At 37.7% G+C, this 20,699-nt stretch overlaps 2 protein-coding genes across 3 annotated transcripts in view; one reads left to right on the forward strand and one right to left on the reverse strand.

The window, feature by feature from the left end:
* The window catches only part of uri1 (URI1 prefoldin like chaperone), a 177,555-nt gene that overhangs the window by 44,977 nt on the left and 111,879 nt on the right, over positions 1-20,699 (forward strand). The window lies entirely within an intron of this gene.
* LOC114657782 (zinc finger BED domain-containing protein 4-like) lies at positions 9,989-11,304 on the reverse strand. The gene is made up of 2 exons (XM_028809671.2): positions 11,028-11,304; positions 9,989-10,789 (listed from the first exon to the last, which is right to left on the reverse strand). The coding sequence occupies exons 1-2, from the start codon at positions 11,270-11,272 to the stop codon at positions 10,285-10,287; spliced, it is 750 nt and encodes a 249-aa protein (XP_028665504.2). The 5' UTR covers positions 11,273-11,304; the 3' UTR covers positions 9,989-10,284.

Below are 20,699 nucleotides of genomic sequence, written 5' to 3' on the forward strand. Positions count from 1 at the left end.
AGTTATGTATCTTTTGCTATAGCATTAAGGTGACTAAAGTACCAGCATTCTGTCTTATCAGCCTTGCATGTACATCTCACCATGGAATATTTTCCTGCTTGTCCATCTAAGATTTGATGTAGAGTGAATTCAAGTCTGTGCAAGTGGAAATCTTTTCTCAATAGTATGTGAAGTGTTCCTGTATTAGCATTTTCCCCTTTTTTTCCCTAATTTGTCAAACTTTCCTGCACAACCGTCTGAAGGCAATCATAGGGAATTGTCAGGCAATTCCAGTCCTCCAGAGATGCATAGTACTTTAACAGTTTTCTGGATCTACCCGTGGATCTCGGGCTGGGCCTGGTACAGCTTCTGTGGGAGGTAGCCAGTGATCTACTTGTAACATCTCAAGAAGCTTTGTCATGGTCCATGTAAGTACCTGTTCTACTCAGTAGTCTACATATACCGTTGAGCGCATTTTCTGTCATGGAAAGACTGCATTCTGTCTTTCCATGAATGCAGTTTTCATTCTGTCTGCATTCCTGTGCAGAAATCATATGTTGTCCACTTGGCTTGAGAAATGTGTCTTTCAGTCACTTTTTCCAATGTTCTTTGCACCTGTTTCATAAACCAGTCTGGGGCAGTGCTTGCAAACTTAACATTATTTTCAGTCATTAATCAGTCCCATGATTAAGTCTTTACTTAATGAAATGGAGATACCTCAGAGCCTCTTGTTCACAAACAGTTTAGTTGCTCTCACATAACCTTGTAGGGAGCCTTTTGGGGTTTTTTTTTTGTATTTTTTGCCTCTGATGTATAGGTGCCAGTTCTCACTTGGAATTCCACTACTCTAATTTGTGAATTGGTTAAATATGAACCAGGGTAGCATCCAAGGCAGAGACAACAGTATCATATACAAAAAGCACAAATAAAGTAATCTGTTTGCCAAATTGGTATACCCTCCAAACCTCAACAGATCTTAATGCTGGTGAAGTCAAACATTACATTTAAATTATTAGCCTGAACTCTACTTCTGCTGTACAGTTATGGGAACCAGGGGACATGTAATAGTAGCCCCGGAACACCATAATCTTGGAGCATTATCTTTCTACTACAAAGCATATATAAACAGGTTTGGCAAACTCATAGACGTTGAGATATGTAGCAAGGAACTAATATTGTGATACAGAGCTGTTTTTGGAACCAAAAACCAGGCCTGCCAAAATTATGAAAAATATTCAGTTATTTTTTTCCTCCAGGAAACACAGACTATACTTAAGTGTACATATTAGGAATTTTGGATGGAAAATGTTGCATCCATCCATCCATTATCCAACCTGCTATATCCCAACTACAGGGTCACGGTGGTCTGCTGGAGCCAATCCCAGCCAAAACAGGGTGCAAGGCAGGAAACAAACCCAGGGCAGGGCGCCAGCCCACCGCAGGGTGTGCACACACACACCAAGCACACAATAGGGACAATTTATAATCGCCAATGCACCTAACCTGCATGTCTTTGTACTGTGAGAGGAAACTGGAGTACGCCGATAGAAGTAAAATGTCAAATGTTTTTAATTTTCTAAAACCGTACCCAACAGTGTAGCTAATATGTTTTTATTATTAATTGCATTCTACAGTGCCTTTGGAAAGTATTCAGACCCCTTCATTTTTGTACACAGAACTGAATCTGGTGTGTGTGCTCTGTCAGGTTGAGAGCACTTCGTTAAGAGTAGTTTTTTTTTTTTTTTTTTTAACTATTTGAATTTTGACTACTCTGCTTTTCACTCTTCCAACCCCTGTTCAGCTTGAAAGATTTAAGTCAGTTTATTTATAGGTATTGTTAAAATAATTATTTTGAAGTTTTATTACACTTCTATATTTTATTCTTTAGAAAGTCCCTGTTATCACTTTGCTGTGTTTAAGCAGATGCCATTCAGCATGATACTCCAGTGATGCTTAAATGATTTACATAAATATTATATATACTTCCATTTCTAATGGAAGATGATCGTTTACTTTTTGCCTAGGAAAAGGACTCCTTTTGTTTTCAAACTGCCATCTACTGGCCCCTTGTGGTAGAGTATGTGATATACAGCCTTTTGAGAAAAGATAAAACAATTATAAAGAACCCAGTTTAGTTGTTATTTTCCTGTTTAATACTTCTTTTATGTATTTATTTTAAATGTGCTTTAATTTTGTAGAATCTAACAGTACCCTTAAATACATCTTACAGTGCAGTATAACTTTTGTTTTCTTTAAAACTGAAAAATATTTAGAGAAGGTGGTAAAGGAGGCTGTCCATTCATGGATTTTTTTTTTTTTTTTTGCTTCTACCCCGTCTAGTTAAGGGTCACAAAATGGCTGAAATACGTATTTTATTTAAATGTGTCATTTTAAGATATTAAGAATCATACAGCACTCTTTAAGATATCCAAGATTATTATCTGGAAAAACCTTTTTTTTTTAGCTTTTGGCCTTTTAACATTTTGAATTAAAAAAAACAAAAAAAAAAACAAATTGTTCAACAAGATAGGAGGGCATGTAGCTGTAGTTGTGAGTCACATTTAATACAACTGTAAACTTCCAACAATACTATACTTATACTATACATTACTATAGAGTGCTTTTGGAGTTGCACTAAATTTGCTTATAATATTCCATTTTTTGATTAACACATTAGTTATAGTTACTCTTTTATATTTTTCAGGAAAATGAAATTAAATGTGTGTTCAGTAGCAATTTCAAACTTAAAAACAAAGTGCAAACTCATTTTGAAAAATGCATCCTTAAGTACTTTTTTAAATCATTTTTTATTTCTGATCAATAATAGGAACAAATTTTTAAAAAATGAACGTTTCAATCATGTTCAAAACAAGCAATGTAAGCCAATGAAAATACCACTGGCTATCCCATCATTCCCTTAAAAAAATCCCACACACCATGTCAAAAAAAAGAAAGTACTTTTGTTTTTATTAATATTTTTTCCTATTCGGTATTGATCTTGACTTTCATCCTTTTCCTTCCTGGTTTTAACCCAGGATATTCCTCAACATTGCATCTTCACACCCAATACTACCAGTTTGCATATAACCATTATGGGATATCACATAATACAGGTGGAATCCTGTTATAGTGAAATTCATTTGACCATAAAAATATTTCGTTATAGTGAAAATTTTATATCGAATATGGGGAAAATGCATATACTTTTGTGACAAGGGTTGCTGGGGATTGCCATGGTTAACGACAGCGATGCAAGGACAGCTCAGTAGCTGCTTTGCTGCATCTGGTAAACAGTAAACCAAGGGCAAAGTAATTGGTTGTCCTCTGTAGGATCAGGCATACCATGTGCTTGTCACACAGGGTTTAGAACATTTAACACCGGGGTTTGACCAGTTGTTCCTTCCTCACACTCTCCTGGTCTGCCTCATTGGTGGTCTGAGCAGCTGGTGGTGGTCTTATCTGAAGATGGGAACTAAAGCAGGACAATAGCCTATGTCTTGGCTCCTATCTCATGTGCTTGAGTGCTGAAGTAACAGCTCTGATTTTTTTAATTAAATCTTGAGCCTTCTCTATACAGTGAAAACTTTGGGAAGTGCTATGAAACTTGAACAATATCCGCACATGACACAACTACCCACGCCGATGCTCGGTGGAGCCCAGACTCCAATTTCAGCTGTACCTGAATGATGTCATGAGACTGCCCAAAACTGAAAATTTCGCATCAGATTGTCACTTTCTTTTGGTCTAACAAGAAAGAAACAAATTGTTAAATGGTTTCCAAGATGCTGCAGAATTGTAAGCGTGGCATGAAGTATTTTTTAGCATCGCATGATTATCTTCGTTGGCCATTTTTGTTCGAAAAAATATTAATTATACTGAAATTTACATTTTGTTAAAATGAAATCTGTTAAACATGATGTTGTATGAATGTTTGTTCAGGCCAACAAAAAGTATATGTTATTTTGAAAATTTTGTGACTTTGGTATTCGCTATAACAGGATTTGACCTGTATTAGATGCCTTGTCTATACATATAAAGGAGAGTTGGTATCCGTGTGGCTGTGTTTGTGGAGGGACGGAGAGTTAAGGCGGGTGTTGGAGTCACGTGATCATCTCCCCTCCCATTCACCTCATTTCATTCACTTCATTTCGCTCCGAGCTGAGCTCCGCAGCTGACGTGGTTAGTCCTTTCTCCTTTACTGATTTACTGTTTAGTAGACGCGGTAGGCCTACTTACTGAATAGTATTTTTTCCTTTAGCGTTTCTTAGTGTTTAGTAGACGCGGTGTGCCGGTGTTGCAGTTTAGTGTTACTTTCTACTTCGTTTTTATACTTTAGTGTTTAATAATAAATAATAATAATTCATTACATTTATATAGCTCTTTTCTCAGTACTCGGAGCGCTAAAATAGTGAGTGATACTTAGCTGATAGCAGTGTAGAAGCAGCACAGCACAACGCAGTCGGTAGGACAGGCGGGTGTGGTAGCGTAGGTGAGTGGCGAGAGGAAGCAGGATTTGGATGTTCCAATACACAGCCATAAACAGTAACGCTTGGTAATTTCAGGCGTGATCGCCCCGAAGCCATAAGCCAGGTTAGTATGAACATCAGATCAGTTCCGGGTCGTAAAGTACTGTAAGATGAAACGGGAGCAGATCAGCATAGCGAATATAATCATGGAGACAGATCATTCCGAGGTGCTAGATCGCCAGGTACAAAGAAATGTTCGTAGGTCTCGTCCCGTGATCCACAGACTCAGCTGTTACCAGTAAAGTTGAGTCCATAAAATCTGTAAATATTAAGCCAAATCCATGCAATTCGAGTCAGCTTTATCCATGAACTATACGTACAATAAACAAAGTAAAACAAGCCTAAGAAAGTGCAGAATTAAGGCGAATTTTGCTGTGTTTGTTGTGAAAGTGTTGTTAACAGGGAGGAGCGGCAACAACAAGCGTGTGCCAGCGTCCCCTCACCTGCTATAATAAAGCAGTTATAATAAAGAAGTTTAGTAGACTTTTAGTTTATCTCATTTAGTGTTCTTCCCGGCGGTGTTGCCGTTTTTTAGTGTTAGTGTCTACTTAGTGTTTGTGTTTAGTGTTATGGAAGGAGTGATCTTACCACTGTCAGATTTTGCAATGAATGAGTTGGTAAATAATGATTATTTATCAACAGATCACATGAGCAAATTCAACAAAATTTTAGCTGCGCATACAATTTTCCAACCTCAAGAGGTTTTGCTAATGTAGACTCCTGACATACCTATAATGCCCATTCCACAAAACACAAAACATATTCAAATATTACCTTCCGCAGCTACTGAACGAGTGACTCACTGGGTGTGTACCTATTATGATGGTGCTGTAATTCATGTCTATGACAGTTTAAATGCTGATAAAAAATTCAACCTCACCGAAAAGCATGAAGGAAACGAAGCTGCTCTGTTTCCTTACAAACCTCCCATAGTTTATGAAGACCCGCAGCAACAATTACATCATACAGATTCTGGTGTATTCTCAGTTGCATTTGCTGTGTGTATTTCTTTAGGTATTGACCCAAGTGATCAAGTTTTTACTATTTCTTCAATGCGAAATCACTTACAAATAATTTTTGTTACTCGACGATTGCTTCCATTCCCTGTTGAAAGTAGCCGACGGGCGACACCAGTTACAAGTATTCAGTGCGTTCAAAGACTTGTACGAAGTACGGCCACTAACACAGTCACTCATAAAAGGGGAGATGACTCGGTGCAGGAAATGGGTATTGAAAGTACCTTGGAAGACATGCAATCAACGAGGCGATTAAACGGATCTCAAGAGCGGTCTTCTAGGTTGGAAAAAAAGCGCTTGGCTGCCAAAACCATATATATATACATATATATATATATATATATATATATATATATATATATATATATATATATATATATATATATATATATATATATATATATATATATATATATATATATATATATATACATCTATATAAATAAAAGTTTAAATGTTCGTTTGTTCAAAACCTTAAATCTCCCAAACTTCTTCACCGATTGCTTTGAAATTTTGACATAACGTTGCATTTGAATACGCGCGTGTTTTTATATACATATTATATAGATGTCACACCTGTGACAGGTAAAAACATGCTTTTTTTTGAAAACACAGCGCCATCTGTTGGACGTAAAAGCAACACACGCTATACTAAACATTTTACGATTCTATTCCAATGTTTCGATCAAATACATTTGTAAGTACGTGAATAAAGGCAGCGACATGTCAGTTTTTGGTGTGCAACTAGAAAGAAGTGATAGGAATGCGGTCATACCTATCGATGAAATCGCACAGTATTAGGCTGGAAGATACATAAGCAGCAATGAAGCTGTATGGCGAATTCTTTCATTTCCCATACATGAACGAAGTCCAGATGTTGTTCACTTAGCAGTACATCTAGAAAATGGACAACGCGTTTATTTCACAGCTGCAAATATGCACCAAATAGCCCTCAATCCACCGGCTACAACGTTAACTGCTTTCTTTACGTTATGTCAAAATGACGTGTTTGCGAAAACACTGCTGTATTCGGAAGTGCCTACGTATTACACATGGAATGGGAGTAGAAAATCATTTGAACAACGCAAACGAGGAGAGCTAGTCAACAGAGAACCTGGCATATTCAAAGAAACTACGATAGGCAGACTGTACACCGTGCATCCCAATCAAGATGAATGCTTCTTTGTTCACATGCTGTTGGTAAATGTGCCCGGTCCAACGTCTTTCCAGCAATTGTGAATTGTCAACGGCGTTACACATGGCATTTTCCGAAATACATGTCAAGCTCTGAATTTATTGGAGATGACCGACACTGGGATGTATACATTAATGACGCGTACAACACGTCACATCCAAATCAAATTCGTGCATTGTTTGCAATCATACTGACCACCTGCTCTCCTTCACCTTCAACACATTTATGGGAGAGATATAAATCGCACATGGCTGAAGATATTTTCCGTCGAATACGCAAGTAAAATTCAAATATAAACATGGATTTCACAGCAGAAATCTACAACTAAGCGGTGATAATGATTGAAGATTTGTGCTTAGAAATCGCGAACAAAGTTCTCAATCAAATGGGAATGCCATCACCGAATCGATCTGCTCCTGCTTCGTTCGATGTAGAATTGCGTTGTGAACAAAATTACAACACGGGTGATCTTTTGTAATATGTGCAATCAAATATTCCTAAGCTAACGCTTCAGCAAAAAGGCATTTACGATCAAATATTGCAATATATATATATATATATATATATATATATATATATACACACACACACATATATACATACACATATACATCTATACTAATAAAAGGCAAAACCCTCACTGACTCACTCATCACTAACTCTCCAGCTTCCTGTGTAGGTAGAAGGCTGAAATTTGGCAGGCTCATTCCTTATAGTTTACTTACAAAAGTTAAGCAGGTTGCATTTCGAAATTCTACACGTAACGGTCATAACGGTCAACAACGTCCGCCATGTTAAACTTTCTTATTTATGGCCCCATCTTCACGAAATTTGGTAGACGGCTTCCCTGCGCTAACCGAAACCGATGTACGTACTTATTTCGGTGGTATGACACCACTGTCGGCCGCCATATTGAACTTTCCAACGGTCTTTGTTACTTAATGGGCCCATCTTCAAGAAATTTGGTACGTGGGTTCCCAATGCTAACTGAATCCTACTTACATACATATATATGTCCATAGCCTGCAGCTCAGTCCACACTCTGAATCCTCCAGGCACTCCTGAGCATAATCTAATTTTGAAGGTTGGGGCACCAATAATGTTACTGAGAAACTTACAGCCACCGAAACTTTGTAATGGCACGAGACATCAGGTCACATGCCTGCAAAAGAACCTAATTGAGGCAACTATTTTCACTGGCGGTGGCTCAGGGGAGAGAGTTTTTATTCCTGGCATCCCCGTTATACCCTCTGATCTCCCATTTCAATTCAAACGCCTCCAATTTCCAGTAAGGCTCTGCTTCACAATGACAATTAATACGTCTCAGGGACAGACCCTACAAAAGGTTGGCATTGATTTGAGGCAAGATTGCTTTTCACATGGCCAACTATACGTTGCATGCTCAAGAGTAAGCTCAGCACACAGCTTGGTCATATTACAACCGGAGGGGCGAACTGACAACGTGGTATACAAAGAGATCCTTAACAAATAATTATTGGTACATTTTCCCTCAGTTTATTATTTAAAATTTTAAAGCAGTACTTCGCCGCTGCGAAGCGCGGGTATTTTGCTAGTATAAGATAAATTTATAAGGGTAGTTATCAGTAGCAGAAATTTTTTTATTTTTTTTTTATATATCATGGCTCTAAAGATCACTAGTTAACACAATCCTTCTAGCAGGCCAAGGTCATTATGAAGGTTGTACTGTAGTTATAGTGAGTGGAGAAACTTGTTTACCTTAATTATCACAAGTGTACCTTACAAATTTGACAAGCAAATGTTTTTATGTGAGTAGAGGTTGTTTGTTAATGTTAGGTTTTCCAAGCAAAATGATCTGTGAATTATGACATGAAGCAGCGCATTTCAAAAAGATGATCAAACAGACTCAATACCTTTAGAAAATTCTTCCAACAGTTTTAAAAAAATCATCTTTATCTGAAGAAATGCATGTTTTAGATGATTAAAAAACATTTTTATCTCCTAAAAACTATGTATTGATGCATATTGTAATTTTTAAGCTTGATTAGTTAACAAAGTTAAGTAAAATTCTTTTGGCCTATTGCTTAGTATCACCTTGTCATGTTCTATAACTTGAATGATATAAATTTAAAGTTTAATTTAGATGTCATGTTCCATATTTTTGAATTCATAAGCATTTTATGCATAACTTGGAAATCAATAGCTTCATTTTAATGTTAAAGAAAGTAAAATCTAATCTCTGTGCTGAGTTCTTGATTCTGTTAGTGCTCTAAATTGTGCTGCAGTACTCTTTTTGACAATGATGACAATATATAATTGAAATTAGGAGAATTGTTATCTAATAGAAATTGACCTTTGCAGTCAGGTTTTCCCTCCCTCCTTTTTACCCTTTTATGGTATGACTCCTTAATTAAAGTGGTTTTATTCACAGACACACACTTGGACCAGTTGGTTTCCTTTAGGTTCTGTAGTGTCCTGCTTATTGGTAGGGAGGCTCACTCCGGGGCTTCATTCTACAGAGCATGATATCATTTTCATATCCCTTCTGAATTAGCTGTGTCATATGAATTTATTAGTCTTTGGTTTTATATGTGCATCTCGTCATTGACAACTGTCGGTGCATTAAACAATAGCTGAGATAAGCTAACAAACCGTGTTAAATATTTTTTTAATTATTTTTTGAAAAGCCATGTTTATCAAGAAAATAATCATAATAATGATTTTGGATATGTGTTTGCTATGTTTATTGAGTTTGTTGTTGTGAAACCACAAAACATTGAATCATATTTTACACAATTTAGACTCTGTTCAGTTCCTGCAGACGTTTGTGCGTCACCTGACTTTTTTCCTTATTTAGCTCTCATATTTTGTGCTAGTTGTACAAGCTACAAGTATAAAGTATGTGAAATATGTACATATAAGTACATATAAAAACTCTAGTTTGAAGGAGTACATTTAATAGTGTTGGTGTATTTATCATTTTATGTTTTACATTTCAACAATTAAACCATTTCTTGCATTGCTAGCTCACTTCAGTAAACATTTTTTTAAATTAAAGCTATCCATTTTAGAAATTTGAGATTGTTTTTTTAAATTTGCCAACGTGATAGCTGCTAACATTGCTATGTGAGTAGGGATGCACCAATACCACTTTTTTGGAAAACGAGTACGAGTACTTGCATTTCAGTACTCGCCGATACCGAGTACTTGCCGATACCGAGTACTTAATAAAAACATGATTTAAATTTACAGGTAACAGCTTTAGTCATATAATTTAACAAAAAAAACAAGGGACTAGTTTGGAATTAAGAACATTTATTTAAAATGAAAAGCATGTTGTATGCAACATATTACAGAATAAATAATTATAAAAAAAAATTTAAACAGTGACAGTGCAACTCAAGTATTTTTTTCAGTTTGTTGTAAACTCTGCCGCTTTGGACAACACAAGGAGCATTAATAAACATCTTTGCTATTTAGTGCACAATATTTGAATAAACTAACAACATCCACCAACATAGAACTGTGGCAATCAGTGCAACTGAGGTAGGTATTAACATCAAGTCTAAGACGACTCACTTAATGGAGCCTATTTAGAAAAAGTGAGTGGCAGGTTTTTTTTTAAGAAAAGTAGCTTTTCTGCATTATCAGCAGTCAGCCTGTTTCTGTTTTCATCTATAATGTGTGACACTGAGCTAAAAAGCCTTTCACTTTCCACACTGCTACATGGGGCTGAGAGGTATTTCTGGGCCATTTTAGCCAAAGTGGGGAACCTGATTTTGTTGACACCCCAGTACTTCAGAGGACTGTCATCACGAGGGCTTGGGGCCTCTCCGAGGTATGTGTCGAGCTCAATGGCAGCACCTGCTGCCAGCGGCTGTGCTACCTGGGGCTGCTCCTTAGCGATTTCTTCAAATACAGTGTCCAGACTGCTGCTAGTGCTGGCCTGGGCCTTGAGGAACAGTTTAGCAGGAGGTTCTGCAGCTTCTGCCCGACTCCCCTCTGCCTCAGCTCTGGACATCATCTGCAGCTCCTGCTTCAGGTGCAGCTTGGCCTCCGGAGCAGTGTTGTTGGAGAAGAAGCGATCTTTATACCTGAACAAAATTCATGAATGTATTAATATGTGGAAAAATAGGACTGATTTTAGTTTCCCCTAAACCACTGTCACAAATGCCAGCCATTTGGCTTTCTGGTAGTAATAAGGGAAATATATTTCATATTATATATATTGCATACATTTGTATTTGTGTATTTTAGTTACAAAAATATAATATAATATTTCAGATGGAAATTAATCTTACATTTAGTACTGTTGTTTATCATTGACTTTACCTTGGGTCAAGTATGGTGGAGATGAAGTACAGTGGGTTGGTCTCGACGTCACTGAAGCGCTTCTTGACAGCTGCCAGTAAGGTTGCTTTCATTGTCTTGACGCCGTGGTCCTCGTCTGTTTCTCTGTTTAGAAGTCTCACTAGCACAGTCACAGCTGGGATGACATCAGAGGCTAGTGCGTCGTAGCTGCTCACTTTTTTAGTTAGTTCCTCAACGGGGGCGAGGATGGCAACAGTCTTCTCCATAAGAGCCCATTGGTGAGCGGTGAGATAGTCAGGGACTGGGAGTTCATGCTCGGACACATACACCCCCAGCACTCGCTTTTGCTCAATGAGGGACTGGAGCATGTAATACGTGCTGTTCCAGCACGTCTGTACGTCCTGCTGCAGTCTCTTTATTGGCTGGTTGAGCTGTCCCTGAATGTCCTCGAGGCGGGAGTAGGCTAAGGCGGAATGTTTAAAATGCCCAACTATTTTCCGCCCCACTGCTATAGCATCAGCTGTGCTCCTCTGTGCTAATAAGCCCTCGTGAACAGCCAGTTGGAGCGTGTGCGTGACACACGGCAGACTTGGGAGCCCTGCGTCATTCATGGCTTTAATCATGTTTTTGGCATTGTCACGAAGCACAACATGTACTGATGTTTTAGGTATACCCCATGTCTGGAGCATTTCCTCAAACACATCCGCTATAGCCTGGCTGGTGTGCAAGCCGCGGAATTGTTTCGCATGTAATATGGCTCGTTGCGGTGTGAAACTCTCGTCTATCCACTGGGAGGTTAGGCTAATTAGCGACACGGGGCTAACACTGCTTGTCCAAATATCCGTGGTGAAACTAAACGCAGAGGAAGCTTGCAGTAGGCTGTGGATATGTTTTTTCACGGAGTCGTGTAGTTTAGGCAGCTCCGTGTCAGTCATGTAGCGGCGGCTTGGGACATCATATCTGGGCTCCAGAACATGGAGGAGACGCAGGAATCCCACATTTTCTACCTCCGAGAGTGGCTGGTCACTCAATGCAATGTACTCGATAATTGCCTGTGTTATTTTCACAGCACGTGGATTGTCTGTGGACATTTTCTCTCGTCTTGCAAAAGTTTGCTGCAGCGTGGGTTGTGTTGGTTTAGAAGCGTGGGTAAACTCCTTGTACTCGTTGTCGTGTTGGGATTTTAGGTGCTTGATTAAATTACTTGTGTTAAATGCGCTACCTTTTGAGCCTCCTCTGGACAATTTCGCTGAGCACAATTTGCAGTCCGCCTTTTGTTTTGTCGTCTTTATTCACTTTGAAATAGTTCCACACGGCTGACATGTCTCGCCTCGCCTTCTCCCCGCTCTGAGCTGCAGCCGGGGCCTGGGGGCGGGCACTTGGCGCCCGTGATTAACCCCTTACACGCCGCTCAAACATAGACATTTCTCAGACCGTGGTATCGGTCCCCGGTATCGGGGGACTTTTAACGAGTACGAGTACTTTAGAAAATGTGGTATCGAGGCCGATACCAGATACCCGTTTTGGTATCGGTGCATCCCTATATCTGAGAGTTGCTTTTGTGATTTGACTGAGCTTCTTTTGTCATAAAAATACATATTGGTTCATCTACAAGCTGATGCTTGTCAGATAGATTTTATTTATTACAAACCAGTTATATGGTGTTTGTTTGAGTCATTGTAAATTTTTACAAGTGTTGGATTTGCCTCCTTTATTTTACATGAAATCCATATAATTTACCATTTCCAGGTTCCCCCATCTATTCATATACATGAATATCAGAATTTAATTTATAATGCCCTTTAATTACATTGAAACCTGACATTTTAACTATACATGTGGAGTAGGAAATTAGGCAATATTAGTAAGTAGACAAAAGAAAAATACTTATTAATTCACTTGTGTAAAAAAATGTAACACACTTACATACTGAATATTAATTCATGGCATCAAGAGTTAACTTGGTCTGGGACAAAGACTACAGATAAAATGTATATAGTCCAAATGTAGAGAGCTTATTATAAGTCCTTATGACACTATTCTTGGAATGTTATTGTTTTTAATCTCTGTTAAAAAAGTACATTCTGATATAATCAGTAAACATGTGAAAGTTGCACATTATCTTCAGAATTGGAGGGGTATCAAATACTGGGCAGGTGACAAAAACAATTCACAAATATCTAGACAAACTTTAGAACTAAATGATGTAGTTTATTTATTTTGAGAAGTGCAGATTGCTACATACAGACCACAGGAACATTGATTATAAATACAAGATGAAGAGTGTTGAAGCAAGCTTTCATCATCCTGGCAATGTGCAGAAAAACTTCAAAAGGCAATTGTTAAGTTATAATGTAAAACTTGAATATGCAGCAAATGAAGGGATATTCTTCTCAGTGAAGGGATATCTTCTGTTCAGTCTGTACAATGTTTCTTAATTTTTTTTTGTTTTGTTTTTGTCCCAACCCAGTCTTGCCATACTTTGTGTGTTTGAGACCCATTCTGTGATGATTGGTAGAATTTGGGTGTCCATCTTGGAGATTCACAGATGATCATTAAAGCAGAGTTCCCCTTTTTGATCTTGGAGATTCACTACTGATCGACAGAGCCAGTTGGGGCTTGGATCCACATTGGAGAATCTACGTGATTATCAGAGCAATTTCTTGCCTAATCAAATCGCGAAACCCAATACAACCCATTCAAATTAAATATAACAGTGACTTGTGACCCACTGGCAGCAAACCCTAACCCATTTTGAATCATAACCCATAGTTTAAGAAACTCTGTGCTAGTGAGAGAGCATCTGAACTACTGTGTGCAAATATGGTCACAATGCTTTTTTTTAATTTTTTTTTTTGTTGATTTTATTGTAATCATTCCATTAATAAGCGGATAAAGATAAATGGAGAAGAAAAAGAAATGGGGAAAGAATAGATAGATTGATAGATAGATAGATAGATAGATAGATAGATAGATAGATAGATAGATAGATACTTTATGCATCCTCAGTGCTTTAAGAGCTTAATCTAAAATGTTATTGATTAGATCCTGCCAGGTTTTGAAAATGTTCTGTACAGATCCTCTAAGTGAGAATTAGATTTTTTCCAGTTTCAAATAGTATAAAACATCAGTTACCCAGTGACTTAAAAGAGGAGAGTTGGGATTCTTCCAGTTGAGCAAGATAAGTCTACGTGCCAATAGTGAAGTGAAGGCAATTACAGTCTGTCCTTCTCCACTTTAAGCCCATCTGGAAGTACACCAAACACAGCTGTTAATGGGTTAGGATGGATTGTGACACCAAGGCTGTCTGAAAGGCATTTAAAGATTTTGGTCTAGAATGATGTTAATTTGGCGCAGGCCCAAAACATGTGGCCCAATGAGGCTGGAACTTGATTGCAGCGTTTGCAGATTGGATCTTGCCCTGAAAACATTTTGGACAATTTTAAACAAGACAGATGTGCTCGATATATTTGAGCTGAATAATTGTATGCTTTGCACATATGGCGCTCAAGTGAATTCTTTGCATTGCTACCTTCCACTCCTTTTCTGAGATATTGAGTAACAAATCCTTTTCCCACTGTCCTCTTGGATCTTTGAAAGGGAGGGACTGTAACATTTTTACATACAGTGATCCCTCGCTATATCGCGCTTCGCCTTTCGCGGCTTCACTCTATCGCGGATTTTATATGTAAGCATATTTAAATATATATCGCGGATTTTTTGCTGGTTCGCGGATTTCTGAGGACAATGGGTCTTTTAGTTTCTGGTACATGCTTCCTCAGTTGGTTTGCCCAGTTGATTTCATACAAGGGACGCTATTGGCAGATGGCTGAGAAGCTACCCAACTTACTTTTCTCTGTCTCTCTTGCGCTGACTTTCTCTGATCCTGACGTAGGGGGTGTGAGCAGGGGGGCTGTTCGCACACCTAGACCATATGGACGCTCGTCTAAAAATGCTGAAAGATTATCTTCACGTTGCTACCTTCTGTGTGCAGCGACATGCTGCACGGTGCTTCATATACTTAAAAGCTCAAAGGGCACGTATTGATTTTTCACTGTTTTGTTTTTCTCTGTGTCTCTCTCTCTCTCACCCTGCTCCTGACGGAGAGGGTGTGAGCTGCCGCCTTCAACAGCTTTGTACCGGCGGTGCTTCGCATACTTAAAAGCCAAACAGCCCTATTGATTTGTTTGCTTTCCTCTCTGTTTCTGACAGTCTGTGCTCCTGATGTGCACTCCTTTGAAGAGGAAGATATGTTTGCATTCTTTTAATTGTGAGACAGAAGTGTCATCTCTGTCTTGTCATGGAGCACAGTTTAAACTTTTGAAAAAGAGACAAATGTTTGCTTGCAGTGTTTGAATAACGTTCCTGTCTCTCTACAACCTCCTGTGTTTCTGCGCAAATCTGTGACCCTAGCATGACAATATAAAAATAACCATATAAACATATGGTTTCTACTTCGCGGATTTTCTTATTTCGCGGGTGGCTCTGGAACGCAACCCCCGCGATGGAGGAGGGATTACTGTATTGCAGAAATGCTGTCCTCAAAACTGAACAATATTTTTTCCAGCATAGAGGGAGGTGGGAGATGAGGAAAACTGGACAAGTTCTGTTTAACAAAGTTTCTAATTTGATGATAGTGAAAGAAATGTGTTACTGGAAAGTTACATTTGGAATGTAATTGTTCGTAGGATGCAAAGATGTTGTCTATGTACAGATCTCCAAGTGATTTAATCCCAAATGATTTCCAGATATTAAAAACTGCATATGTTTGCGAGGGTTGAAAAAGGTGGTTCTCATGCAGAAGTGCCACAGATAAAAGCCTCTCTATATTAAAATGCTTTCTACATTGTTTCCATATTCTGAGTGAGTGAAGCACAATTGGGTTGTTAGTATATTGCCGATAAATTGCATTTATAGGGACACAAAGCAGGGAATATAAAGAAGTACTGCAGGATTTTGTTTCTAATACGGACTAAGCCTGTGTATGTTCATCTATTTGTGTCCATGTCCAGGTTTTTATAGCTTGTATATTTGCTGCCCAGTAATAAAATTGAAAGTTAGGTAGAGCCATGCCACCTTCTGCCTTAGGTCTTTGTAGGGTTGTTCTTTGGATACGTGGATGTTTTAGGTTGCAAATAAATGAGGTTATAGTTGAATCTAATTGCTTAAAGAATGATTTATTAATGTATATTGGAATGTTTTGAAATAAAAAGAGAAGCTTAGGAAGGATATTCATCTTAACAATGTTAATTCTTCCAGCTAGAGTGAGATGAAGGGTTGACCATCTATGCAAGTCTTGCTTAATTTTTTCATACAGACGGTGAAATTTTGTTGATAAAGAGTTTTATGTTTACTTGTGATGTTTATCCCTAGGTATTTAAACTGATCTGCAATGATAAAAGGGAAGGTGTCCAATCTAATATTGTATGCTTGAGAATTCACTGGGACGAGCACACTTTTATTCAAATTAATTCTGAGACCAGAAATCTTTTGAAATTCTGTAAGTACTTTTAGGAATGTAGGCACAGTATTTTGTGGGTTATCTGATATATACAGTACCATATCATCTGCATATAGAGAAATTTTCTGTTCAAGTCCTTCTCTGATAAAGGGGATTATCTGTTAAGCATTTTGATAGTGATCTACCAGTGGTTCAATGGCGATTGCAAAAAGTAGTGGTGACAAGGGGCATCCTTGTCTTGTACCACGTTCTTGTTTATAATAGTCTGAATTAATGTTGTTAAAGTACAAACAGAAGCTTTTGGATTGATATACAGTAGTTTGTGCATGGATCAAATGTTCGGGCCAAACCCAAATTTCTCCAATGTAGTGAAAAGGTAGTTCCATTCAATCATATCAGATGCTTTTTCTGCATCCAGCGATAATAATATCTCTGGGGTGTTTGACTTTGTGGGTGAATATATTACATTAAACAGGTGTCGGCCTTTAATAAATCCAGTTTGATCTTGTGTTACTACCAAAGGCAGCACTTTCTCCATCCTTCTTGCTAGGACTTTGGAGAGTATCTTAACATCATTATTCAGAAGTGAAATTGATCTGTATGATGCACATTGTAATAAGTCCTTATTTTGTTTAGGAAAAACGGTGGTTAATGCTTGGCGAAAAGTTTGAGGTAGAATTTAATTGTCTCTAGCTTCTGTGAATGTTGCTAATTAAAGGGGAGCTAGCTGAGTGCAGAAATTCTTATAAAATTCAACAGGGTAGCCATCTAGGCCTGCTGCTTTTCCACTCTTAAGTGACTTTATAGCATCTAGTAATTCTGATAGTGCCAAAGGTTTATCCAATTCCTCTGCACTAAGAGTATCTATTTGTGGTATATGTTAATGCATCCAGAAATACATTAGATTGTGTTCTGTCTTCTTTAAACTCAGTAGAATATAAGGATTTATAGTAGTCTGTAAATGTGTGCATTATATTTTTATGGTCAATGATTTTGTTTCTGTTTGTGTGGGTTATTGCTGGGATTGCATTGCGAGGTTCTTGCTTGTGGATTTGTTGAGCTAAGAGCTCATTAGCTTTCTCTCCATGTTCATAGTAATGATGTCTTCATTTAAAAATGAGTTGTTCAGTTTCTCTAGTTGTGAAGCGGTTGAGCTCTGAATGCAGAGCCTGCCTTTTCCTATGAAGGGCCTCACTTGGACACCTGGCATGTTCTTGATCTATTCTAGTAATTTCGCTGCTTAGCTCTCATACCTTCTTGGTTTCTAATTTATTTCTGTGGGAAAGATATGAGATAATCTGTCCTCTTAAGAAGGCCTTCAGGGTCTCCCAGAGTATTCCTGCAGAGACCTCTGAGGATGTATTTGTCTCTAGAAAAAAACTGATTTGTTTTGATAAAAATTCTGTACAGTTCTCGTCTGCTAATAAAAGTGGGTTAAGATGCCATCTGCAAGATGAGTATGTAGGGCATAATGATTTTAGCTCCAAGATCAGAGGGACATGGTTGGAAATAACAATAGCATTTTTTTTATGAAATGTCAATTCGGTAGTTTTCTTTATGGTCAGTTTGGAAGTTTATTTATCCTTTTCATAGTATAGTATAACATAGTAAAAACACATAAATAAGATGAAACTGACAGAGATGAGAAGTGTTACTAAAATACATGTATGAATCAGGTGAGCTTTTCATGATGTGATTTAGAAGAAAAAATAGTTGAGGATTTGGATTAGTACAGTACTGTTGATTTTTAAAATTATATTTATGGCCTAAAAATGTAAATTATACCTTGTTCATTATTAATATTATAATAAAATATGTACAGTAATTGGTGGCTGATCAGTTAATTTGCTTATGTCAGATTTCAAGTTATGTGAAACAGGCAAAAGTCATTAAAAATGAAATATTATAAAATAATGCTTTACTGCATTCTACTATTAAATGAATATCCAACCTAAAGTATCCAAGTTCAATGCTTGCTTATGTCTGTTGACATAGTGAATATAGGTAGCTGTGTGCATTGTAAATACAGTCAGTCTTAAAGTGACATTGTTGTAAAAACTTGAATTTGATTACAATTCTTTTTATTTTGCTAATTTTACGTTGTAGATAACAAGTCAGATCAGTTTATATAAAAATGCCTTGTAAAGGCTAATTTTCTTTTTTAGTGCATTTTTGTTAGTATTCACTGTACATAAATTGCTATTGCAGTGACACAAGCAGTAAACGATGGACCCATCTTGGGGACGTATACCAGTATTTACATTAACACAATTATTTATTTAGTAAGCAGACAAGCATGCTTCTTTGAGAAGCAACATTTATTGTTTTGTGTGCGGTTTTGCTTGTTTAACACTTATGTTTGTAGCTGTGTATTTCTGAGTAAGTGTTTGTATTCATGCAAGGGTATCTTACAGTGAACTGGCATTACATCCAATTGTGGTTTCTGTTTTGCACCTGATTTTGGTGTTAGTTTTAAAGACTACTGTAAAAGGAAAATGACTGACAACATGAATATAGTATTTATAATACCATTTTCTTGGTAAAATGCAACTTGTGCTGAAATAAAATGGTTGTGCTGTTGAAGCAGCTGTAACCCAGCAGAGTGGATGACCTGAGTTATCCATTATTTACTTTGGCTCCATAATGGGGTACAAATGCTGATACTGGTACTGAAGTCAAAGTTTTAGTATCAGAAACTATCAAACAAGCATTCATTGGGTTAATAATCACATGCATATACAGAAAAAAACTAAACTAAATCATACATACACAGAAAATTAAGTTTACTCACTTTCAAATGTTTGTGTATATATGCAGATTTATGGACATCTTGCCTTGATTATTGTAATTCCTTATACAGTTAGGTCCATAAATATTTGGACAGAGACAACTTTTTTCTAATTTTGGTTCTGTACATTACCACAATGAATTTTAAATGAAACAACTCAGATGCAGTTGAAGTGCAGACTGTCAGCTTTAATTCAATGGGGTGAAAAAAACGATTGCATAAAAATGTGAGGCAACTAAAGCATTTTTTTAAAACAATCCCTTCATTTCAGGGGCTCAAAAGTAATTGGACAAATTAAATAACTGGAAATAAAATGTTCATTTCTAATACTTAGTTGAAAACCCTTTGCTGGCAATAACAGCCTGAAGTCTTGAACTAATGGACATCACCAGATGCTGGGTTTCCTTCTTTTTAATGCTCTGCCAGGCTTTTACTGCAGCGGCTTTCAGTTGCTGTTTGTTTGTGGGCCTTTCTGTCTGAAGTTTAGTCTTCAACAAGTGAAATGCATGCTCAATTGGGTTAAGATCAGGTGGACTGACTTGGCCATTCAAGAGTTTTCCACTTCTTTGCTTTAATAAACTCCTGGGTTGCTTTGGCTGTACAGTGATCCCTCGCTATATCGCGCTTCGACTTTCGCGGCTTCACTCCATTGCGGATTTTAAATGTAAGCATATCTAAATATATGTCACGGATTTTTTGCTGCTTCGCGGATTTCTGCGGACAGTGGGTCTTTTAATTTATGGTACATGCTTCCTCAGTTGGTTTGCCCAGTTGATTTCATACAAGGGACGCTGTTGGCAGATGGCTGAGAAGCTACCCAACCAGAGCACGTATTACGTATTAAATAAAACTCCTCAATGATATATGATATGCTTCCCACGCAGTGCTTCGCATACTTGAAAGCCCGAAAAGCACATATTGATTTTTGATTGTTTGTTTTTCTCTGTTTCTCTCACTCGCTCTGACATTCTCTGCTCCTGACGGAGGGGGTGTGAGCAAAGGGGCTGTTTGCACACAAGCCTAGAGGATACGGACGCTCCTCTAAAAAATGCTGAAAGACTACCTTCACATTGCTCCCTTCTTACGGCTTCTTTGTCGGGTGGTGCTTTGCATACTTAAAAGCCAAACAGCCCTATTGATTTTTTAATTGTTTGCTTTTCTCTCTGTCTCTCGCTCTCTCTCTGACATTATCTGCTCCTGATGCCCACTCCTTTGAAGAGGAAGATATGTTTGCATTCTCTTAATTGTGAGAGAAACTGTTATCTCTGTCTTGTCATGGAGCACAGTTTAAACTTTTGACTAAAGGGTGTTATTTCATGTCTAGAGGGCTCTAATAATGTTAAAAACGTATTTAGAAGGCCGTAAACAGGATTTCTATGCTCTAACTGCGAAAATATTCAATTTATAAATAAAGAATCCTACTTCATGGAAATTCATTTATCAC

The sequence above is a fragment of the Erpetoichthys calabaricus genome, chromosome 9 (assembly GCF_900747795.2).
Source record: "Erpetoichthys calabaricus chromosome 9, fErpCal1.3, whole genome shotgun sequence".
NCBI lineage: Eukaryota > Metazoa > Chordata > Cladistia > Polypteriformes > Polypteridae > Erpetoichthys > Erpetoichthys calabaricus.

What these genes read in the sequence shown, in the direction of transcription:
- LOC114657782 (XM_028809671.2), bottom strand. Translation starts at nt 11,272, where the DNA reads ATGGAGAAGACTGTTGCCATCCTCGCCCCCGTTGAGGAACTAACTAAA. An exon ending in TCCACCATACTTGACCCAAG is followed by an intron (nt 10,790 to 11,027) that starts GTAAAGTCAATG and finishes AATTTTGTTCAG; the next exon opens with GTATAAAGATCGCTTCTTCT.